The sequence below is a fragment of the Zosterops lateralis genome (genome assembly GCF_965231275.1).
Source record: "Zosterops lateralis genome assembly, chromosome: 16".
Taxonomy (NCBI): Eukaryota; Metazoa; Chordata; class Aves; order Passeriformes; family Zosteropidae; genus Zosterops; species Zosterops lateralis.
Window position 1 is genome coordinate 7,992,663 of NC_139776.1, and position 9,419 is coordinate 8,002,081.

The window sequence follows — 9,419 nt, forward strand, 5'->3', positions numbered from 1 at the left end:
CTGTGCCGGGGGGTGCTGTGCCGGGGGGTGCAGGGCCGGGCGGTGCCGGGGGGCTGTGCCGGCCATCGTTGCGGGGCCGTCCCGATGCCCGCGGCCGGAGCGCCCCCGCCGCGCCCTCAGGCCCGAGCCCAGAGCGACCCTCGGGCACGCGGGACCCGCGGTGTGGGCGGGGCCAGCCGCTCGGCCAATGGCAGGCGAGCCCGCGGGGCGGAGCTGGCGCGGCGTCTCCATGGCAACAGAGCGGCTGGGCCCCGCCCCCTGACAACGGGTGCCCGCCCCGTGCCGGCGCGCGACGCTCCCCGCGCGGGGCCGTGACGTGCGGGTGACGCAGGCGCGCAGCGAGCGCGTGACGCGGTCCCGGTCAGGGCGGGCGGGGCCGGTTTGAACGCGGGGCCGACGGGGCGAGCGCGGCGCAGGTACCGGGCCCGGGCCGCGGCGGGGCTGCCGGGGGAGGCAGGGGAGGGCCCCGGGCTCGGGGAGCGGCCCGGCGGGGTGCCGCCGCCGTGAGGGGGCTGGCGCGGGGCCTGCAGGGCCGGGCCGCGCCCCTCGGCGGGCGGAGGTGCGGCGGGGACCGGGGGCGGCGGGGCGGAGGGACCGGCGGGGGGTGCTGAGGAGCGGGGGGGAGGGGAGCGCGGGCCGTGCCCCGCCCGCAGCGCGGACGGCCCTGCCCGGCGGCAGCTGCACCGGCGGCTCCGCTTTGTGCCGGCGGGGCTGGGCGGGGACCGGCCGCTCGGTATTGATCCCCGGGGAGATACCGTGGCCGGGCAGGAAGCGCTTCGGCCGTGCCCGGTGGCGCGGGGGAGAGGGATGAGTAACTTGCCGCAGCCGTGATTCCTTTCAGCGGTTCCCACGTGAGCGCCTCGGTGCTGATTTTTCGGCAGAAATCCCGAAGCCGAGCTCTCCGCGGCCGCGGTGCGGGAGGGTCCTCCCAGCTGTTGGCAGCCCGCGGCTGCCTCGCCATTCACCCGCTGAGGGGTCGGGAAGGCTCCAAAGGAAACGGCTCCACCGCAGCCCGCCGTCTGTGGCACTCACACCTCTGGTTCTCTCTTTCAGAAAATGGCAGTGAATGTGTATTCTACTTCAGTGACCAGCGATAACTTGAGCCGACATGACATGCTGGCGTGGATCAATGAGTCTCTGCAGCTGACGCTGACCAAGATTGAACAGCTGTGCTCAGGTAAGGGGGTTCACCCCGAGGGCAGTTCCACGTGGGATGCGCACACTGGTGCTGTAGAGGTGCAGCTGCACCCTCTGTGCTGCCCTGCTGTAGCTCTTCTCCTGGTTTAATTCCTGGTGTGAGCAGATTCGTGGTCAGTGTTATGATCCAGTTATGGTCAGAGTGTTATTGAAGTGGTTGTTAATAATGTCAGTGTAATGAAAAGGCACGTTCTCATGAATCACTACAGCGTGGATGGTACAAGAAATGGGTGTTACTGTGAAGAAAAGACTCTGAGGAAGAGGGTGTTTTACCATGAGGAATTAAGTGTTTCATCTACATGGATAGAGTAAGTTTTACAAGTGTAACTAGCAAAAACAGTTGTGATTTATTCTGGGAGAGTACTGGAGTGTGAGGAAGGTGAAGCAGTGACTTGTGGGGTCACCTGCAGGACTTTACAATTCCTCTTGGTCCTGGAGCATGTCTGTGTCAGCCCAGCTTACCTGAGTTTGAACCAACTTCAGCACAGCTGACTCTCATGTACAGTCGTAGGCAGGAAAGGGGAAGTGTCTGTGGTATAGAAATGGAGTCAAGTGTCATCGTAGGGAGGAGTGTGTGGGAGGAGGAGACTTGTAAGAACAAATAAAAGATAATAGTCTGTGGAATAAGAGCTGAAAAAAACCCAAGGCTAAGAATGCAGCCTGGGTACAAGATAATTTGGATAATTACAACAGGCACTCCGTGAAAAGTGGAAGTGTGGCTCATACAGTGACGTTAAGATATGTGTTGCTCATGGAAGGAGAGATGTGGAAATCAGAGGTGGAATAAAAGGAGGAATTAATTAAAAGTGAGTTTTTGGACTGTCAATACAGACAGTGTCTGAGTACGCGGCAGAAACAATCCCAAAGATTACAGAGAAGCAAGGGACTCAAAACAGGCATTTGACAGGTATTTGTAGTGGCTTTTCTCTAGTGAGATGATGGACAAGAACTATAAGGGTGAGGGAACTAAAGATCTACAACCACACGAGGAAGGGAAGTGATAAGCACTGTCTGCTTCAGATAGGCAGGTTAAACCCTGTCGTGTTCAAGGCTGATTTGCATGGGATTGGTGTGAGTCTTGAGTGCTCTGAGAGCTCTGTGTTGAAGTGAGGATAATTAGAACTGCCTCTGCAGAATTCCATCTCACATGTTTTTGGGAAAAGACTGAGAGCTGTTGATGTGGTATGTCCTGAGTAACATCCCTTTTCTGCATTTGCAATAATGCTTTGTGCCTTGGCAGGGATGAAGTGGCTTTTGCTATCATAGTCCTGTGGAAGCTGGAGTTCCCAAGCTTGTTTTGCTGTCTTTGGCAAGGGGAGCAGTGACAGCAGCAGTTTGAGGTTGCATAAATGCACAAAAGCTGCCCTTTGACTTGGGCTGTGATCCCTCTGTTTTTATCACACTTATCGCTGCAACTGCCAATAGTGAGCAAACCCCTGGTGTCTGGCAAGTTCTCTGTGTTTGGATTGGGATTGGAGTTCTGCAGCAAGTGAACTGACACACAGTGGAGAGCAAACAGCAAGAGCTGCTTTGTTGATTTTATTTTTAATTTGCACCAGTGGATGACATCAGTCTTCTGGTAGCAGGTGAAAGTGGGAGTGCCTGCAAAGTATCTTGATAAGAGAGTGAACATTTATAGGATGTGGTTGGGATGAACAGAGTAGTTGAGGGCAATGCTCTTCTGTGTTCCCTTCTTGGCCTTCAAATAGCTCCCAAAAGCTGATTTTTTTAGGATAGTTTAGGTTAGGGTTCTCATTACTCCTTAATTCATTCATGTTGGTGTGGGAATAATGCTCTGAATGTTTTGCTTGTGCTTTTAATGGTTGTGTATCATCACTGCAGAGTGAGGATCTGGTTTAAAACCACGTTTTTTTTTTACTGTGTGGGTGTATTCTACAGATATGGAGATGGTTGTCCACTCTGTGGCTGAACTGAATCTCTTTTCCTCTTACTACAGCAAGTGCTGAATTGGAGGATACGAAGAATTTAAGTTAATAGGAAGAAACACTTATCTTATTTTGGTTCTTTGATTAAGGCCTGTTTTAAATATAATTCAGCTTAATTAGCCTCTTATCTTGGAGAGCACCTTGAATTGTGTATACGTTCTGTTCGTAGGAGGTAAATGTATTATGATTTCAATAATGGTTAAATACAATTTTTAGAATAATGTTTTTTCTGATTTAGTTCTATTAGTATTGTTAAGAGAAGATTACATGCCTATTAGACAGATGTAGCATATCAGATCTGTACTGATATCCAAGAAGAAAGTCAAGTTATTCATTAATTTTTTTTCCCCTTGGAATCAGGGAGACAGTTTTGTTCTTATTCATTAGAGTTCAAGTCATGAGCCCAAAAGTTTGGTTCTCCAGCTCCTTTAAGCTTATTTATGGCCATGCTGCACCAAAAAGGAGACAGAAGGTTCCTGTTTTCTTGCCTTTAAAGGGCTTGTGTGACTGAGGAGTGAGTCAGGTCAGTTTGCTGACCTGACTGGAAAGAAACTGACAAAGGTTAGTGAGCTGAGCTGACTTAATTCATCCCAGGATTTGTGTTCTTTTGCTTTTGGCAGGTGCTGCGTACTGTCAGTTCATGGACATGCTCTTCCCAGGTTCTGTAGCACTCAAGAAAGTGAAGTTTCAAGCAAAATTGGAACATGAGTACATTCAAAACTTCAAGGTTCTACAAGCAGGTTTTAAACGAATGGGTGTTGACAAAGTAAGCTGGGCTATAACTGACTCACTACTTTTAATGTTAATGTAGGTGGGATGAACTTTCAGATTTAAAACTCGATAAATCTAGGAACAGAGTTTGATTTTGGTTTGTAAATCTCAAAACTTTTTGGTTTGCCTTGGGGTCCTCACATCAGTTAGGACACACATTTTGCTTTACTCCAGCCAAGGTCAGATTTCCGGTTCTTAATGATGAGATGGATGGTACCCTTCTAATTCTGTGCAGCTTCTGTGGCACAAAATAATACTGAAATTTCTATGGGATAAGGTTTGCTTGAGCTTCCTCTTTGGGCCATCTTTGTAGGAGGTGTGTTCCCATAACCTACTACCATGATAGTTCTAAGGATTCCAAATTCCTCTTTAAAAGTTTATAGAGTTACATAATCGTTAAGGTTGGAAAATCTTTCTGAGACAATCAAATCCAATGGTTCCCCCAGCATTCCCAAGCCCACCACTAAACCATGTCCCCAAGTGCCACATCTGCATGGCTTTTAAATGCCTCCAGATACTAAAATACGTGATTTTTTAGTAGTGAAAATGAAAAGTGAAAGTGAAAAGGCTTGTTCAGATGGAATGACAGTTCTGCTGATGGAAGGGGGATTTATTCAGGTCATAGTTACAGACAGCATGTTTGGTGAGATGCAGAACATGCAGGGTTGAAGCTCTTTCCTTCTTTAAGATGTCTCCTTCCATGGCTGGCAGCTCCAACACAGAGTCAGTCTCTGCTTGGGGACAGGGGCTTGTGCAGTCTGTCCACACAACCCATCTGGACCACCAGTGTGGCTTCCAAATGCCTTATGAAAAAAAAAATCCCTACAAACAAGACTTCACTTGTTGCTGCATCTTTTTAATAGTCTTTAGTTATCTACCTCATCCCAGAGAAGCTGGAGTCTGCTATAACAGTGATATTTAGCTCTTGTAGCAGTTCTGGTGTTGGTCATCAGTTCAGATTCATCAGAGCCAGCTTCATATGGACAGGAGGAAGTTTTGTCTGTAAACTTGGTCTAGCAGAAACTTTGCTGCAGAATTATTTAAAATTATTTGGACCCTCAAAGGCAATGCATGATTGGTTTTTCATTCCAGTATTTTCAAAAATGCTGTTGTTTGACATAGTTGTGGTCAAGGGGAATTTTCCCTAGACTGGACAAGAATTAAATTTGCATATCTTTTGAGTGCATTAACTTTAAAACTTTTTAAAAAAACACAAAGAGGCTCTTTACCCTTAATGTGAGTCTGACTATTTTTTTTTTTCCTTTTTCCCCCTCTTCAGATAATTCCTGTGGACAAACTAGTGAAAGGAAAGTTTCAGGACAACTTTGAATTTGTTCAGTGGTTCAAAAAATTTTTTGATGCAAACTATGACGGGAAGGAGTATGATCCTGTTGCTGCTCGACAAGGCCAAGACACAATAGCACCAAACCTTGTTGCCCCAGTTGTGAACAAAACCAGGAAATCTCTGGGTACCGGCACTGCAGGTAGAGAAAATAGTTAAAAGATGATCTAGATCATGAAAATCTCTGGGGAAATGAAGACTGGGTTGCTATTTAAAATAAGTGTATGGGATTCTAGTACTTTTCAACTTGTTTCAGAGATGCCAGGCTCAAAGAATGAGGCTGCTGTAGTACCCAGGTGTCTGGGGGCTGCAGAAAGAACAGTTTTCTATAAAAGAGAAAATGGCAAGGTTTGGTGCCAAGCGTGCCAAAAAGAAAGGACATGTTACATGGAATTAAGGAACATATCTTCAAACTCTTTCATGCCTAAGCATGTTTGGAGGGGGGATAGTACCTTTATAAGAGGGAGAATATGAACTAATTGGTGAATTATCTTGCAGCCCCACAGAGGCCCATTGTTGCACAGAGGACCCCGGCAGGTCCCAAGGCTGGGCCCGGGATGGGCAAAAAGGGTGGAGGAGACGATGAATCAGCAGGATTGATCGAGCAGGTGTGTACAGGACAGCCCTGTCACTGACCTCTGCTTGACAGAGTTATGTGCAGGTTTCTTTTTCCAGTACCACAGAATGTCTGGGTCTGGCAGATGGAAGAAAACTTTGTGAATCAGCTAATTTGAAATCACTTAATTGGAACCCTTGGAACCCTTTGTTATAATGGTCTTGCTCTCCTGATGGAAGCAAAACCCCTTCTGTAGCACACAAGTGCCCAGACATTTCACCCCAGTGTGGGCTGTGTCACACATAGCAGGGTTTGTAAGTATTCCCACAGCTGTGTTGCAGCTCTCCCAGCATTCCAACAGAGCTATGAGCAGCTGCTCCTTCACTGAAATCCGGAGTGCAGCACAACTGAACCTGCTGTCAGCAGGAGAATTGTCGTGAAAGAATGTGTGAGCAGAGAGAACTGCAGGCAGTCAGTGCTTTACCAGTTTCATGGAATCAACTTTTAGTCTTTCCAAGTGGATTTGAACTGTTGAACTGGATGTTTGTTGTGGCAGTGATACTAAAATTTGAGAAATGGCCCTTTTCCTCCTCTCACAGTTCCTCCTCCCCCCATATCTTGGTTACTGCTGAAGTGTTTTGCTAATCAAAACCCTTCTGAGAACTTTGGGGATACCCCTTTTGCATAGATCCTACTGAATGCTGTCTCTGGTGGAAATAATTGTTATTGATGCCCCTTGTCAGATCAACGTATTGAAACTTACTGTTGAAGATCTGGAGAAGGAGAGAGACTTCTACTTTGGCAAATTGAGGAACATTGAATTGATCTGCCAGGAGAATGAAGGGGAGAATGATCCAGTGTTGCAGAGGATTGTGGAAATTCTTTATGCCACAGATGTAAGTAATCTGTTATAGACTGGGTTGCACAGTTTTCCCTGCCCTTGTAATTGGAAGCTGGTTTGCTTTCCAGGGCTCCCTCTAGTTCTACCTTTCTTTTCCCCTGTGAGGCTTATGGCTTAGCTTTTTCCTGTAATAAAGGATCAGATAACTTAATTATAGTCAGACAGCAAACAAGGTAGACCTTTCATGAATAGTATGCAACAAATAGATCAAAGATGAGGAAAATACTTCTGGTAATACATCTTGACATTGTAAACAATGACTTAAGGGTGTCTTACTGGAGTAAGAGGATGAAAAAAAAGTACCTACAGAGTAGCCAGGAACTGGTTTGACATCAGATTTTCATTAAAGCCCTTGTTTTCTTCCCCTTCAGGAAGGCTTTGTGATACCTGACGAAGGAGCACCGCAGGAGGAACAAGAAGAGTATTAACAGACCACATACTGTACCAGCAGAGCAGCAACATCAGAATTCTTTGCCCCAGATCATGTGCTTAACTGTAAAATACTCCACTTTATTCTTAGAGGACTCACTGGTTTCTTTTCATAAGCAAAAAGTACCTCTTCTTAAAGTGCACTTTGCGGAAGTTTCACTTTTACCGTGGGTTTGAGTTAGGAGCTCTTTCTCACGCTGTAGCAGAGCAGTATTCACATCGAGGTGGTATATTTAGGGAGCAAGAGGCTGAATATTTGGAACTCGTTGCAGAATGGTTTGCTGGTAAAACACTGATTTGTGGGAAGACTCTTTTTGTATCTAAGGCGGTGTGCAGTAGAGAAATTAAAAGACTGACTCACAGAAAGATTGAGTTAATGTGAAATTGCAGAACAGAAATTATAATAAATGCCTTAAGAGTATTTAAAATATGCTTCCATATGCCAAATTGAAGTAATGTGATGGGAGATTTTATGTGCTTCATATTGGGGTAGACGTTTGTTTAACTCCATTCACTGCTGTCCGAGAGGCCTTGCGTGGCAGTCTCACTGTGTCAGCAAGTGCTCAAAAGGGGCAATTAAAACAAAACTCCATTCCTATGTAAAGCTGCTTACTAAGTGATTAGTTCTCGATGAAATGGGCCTTAAAGTTGCCTGTCACAAGATTAGAGGGAGTATGAACAGCTGAGACACATAAATTACCTTGAAGAGTGCTGAAGCCTTTTTCTGTGGCATTGTGGCTTTGCCAAAACGTACTGTGTTTTCTGTAAGAAAAGCAAAACAAAGCAAAGGGCACACAGTCTTACTGCCTAAAATGTCCTTCAGAAGTGATTTTTCTTCCTGGCTCTTGTTTTTATTTGTTCTGTTTATTTTCATTTCTCTTGCAATCCCTTCTGTTCTCTCAGTTTTCCCTTTCCCATCCCAAGGAATGCTGAACACGCCCAATAGTTGTAACAGGACTTGCACTGTGCAACTGGCTTTGAATGAAAGTGAATTGAGCACATGAGGATGATATTTTTCTGTCTGCTTTCTTTTTTTTTTATTTTTTTTTTTCCCTTTGAACCAGGGCATATTAATAATAACACTTGCCAGTTCAGTAGTCTTCTGGGGTAAAAACTAAAAGATGCTGGCTAACAGAGCTAATGTTATTGCAGAAAATACAGTACTGAGACTAACTTAAATATTAATATTTAAAATACTTTCCTTAACTGTCCTTTTTTTGCTATCATGCCCCTCATTACTGTTGTGTTTGGCAAGATCCTGCAAGACTTCTGACCCCCCTTCACTACTGAGATTGATCAGTCCTGTTGTGCTTGTATTCATTCGTTTCTGGTGGTAGCTTGTCCTAAAATGTGTGTAGGAGAGCATTTTATGGTAATTGTGTAGTGCATGAATCTTTGTGAAGTTCAGAGAAAAACCCAAATTCAGTGAATGCCAAAAATGCAAGTATCTAGCCATTGTTTAAAATTGCAGTGGTGCTATTTCTCTTGTGGCCTTTTAGACTTTTGTTGCCCTAAAACTCCATTTTACTGAGAAACCATATTTGACTTGGATTTTTCTTGACAGGGTTTTTCTATTTTAAGCAGTTTCTAAATAAAGTTCTGTATTTCAAGAGTGTCATGTCTGCTGGAGTCTCTCATGCTTTCAGATACGATTAGGCAGAGCTGAAGCCCATGGTAGTTTCATGGGGAAGCTTGCAGGACCTGGAATTTCAGCTTCCATTCCCCAGCCCCAGGCATTGCTAACCTCAGTAGCAGTAGTCTTGGAACTTTGTTTGGAGTGTGCTGGCATAAATGTTTGTTTTATTTTTTGGGTTTTCTTTTTCTTTCTGTATTTTCCCTCCCGCAAGTCGATGGGATGTGAGTGTGGTGTTGACTTCCTCCTCCTCCTCCTCCTCCTCCTCTTGTTGTTGTGGGAATAGGGATGTGTTACAGGAATGTTGTCACGTGACTTTACATGTGTTTAACATGTTCTGAAACTGCTAAAACACTGGTTATGAGTTACAGACAGACAAGATGTTAATTGTTTCTGTCACCAGGCTCTGTGAGCAGACTGACTGTAAACTGAGTTGATTTGTTTGACTTGAACTGTGTTTCTTAGATGAGCTTAAATGTTCCTGTCACAGCTGTGTGCACAGAGCAGCATCTGCAGAGAAGTGCTCATGGGATGTATCTGACCTTGGAATGGGAAGTGATCCCTGCAGGGCTGTTCCTGTGCTGGGGAGCACCTTCCCTGCCCCTGAGGGCTCTGTGGGTGCCTTACTGTGGAGAACAGGCACT

The 9,419-nt window shown here is 45.8% G+C and overlaps 1 protein-coding gene across 1 annotated transcript; it reads left to right on the forward strand.

Annotated features, from left to right (window-relative positions):
• The first annotated feature begins 325 nt into the window (after positions 1 to 325).
• MAPRE1 (microtubule associated protein RP/EB family member 1) lies at positions 326 to 8,757 on the forward strand. The gene is made up of 7 exons (XM_083873152.1): positions 326 to 416; positions 1,054 to 1,177; positions 3,764 to 3,909; positions 5,194 to 5,398; positions 5,755 to 5,864; positions 6,556 to 6,708; positions 7,085 to 8,757. The coding sequence occupies exons 2-7, from the start codon at positions 1,057 to 1,059 to the stop codon at positions 7,139 to 7,141; spliced, it is 792 nt and encodes a 263-aa protein (XP_083729278.1). The 5' UTR covers positions 326 to 416; positions 1,054 to 1,056; the 3' UTR covers positions 7,142 to 8,757.
• The last annotated feature ends 662 nt before the right edge of the window (positions 8,758 to 9,419 follow it).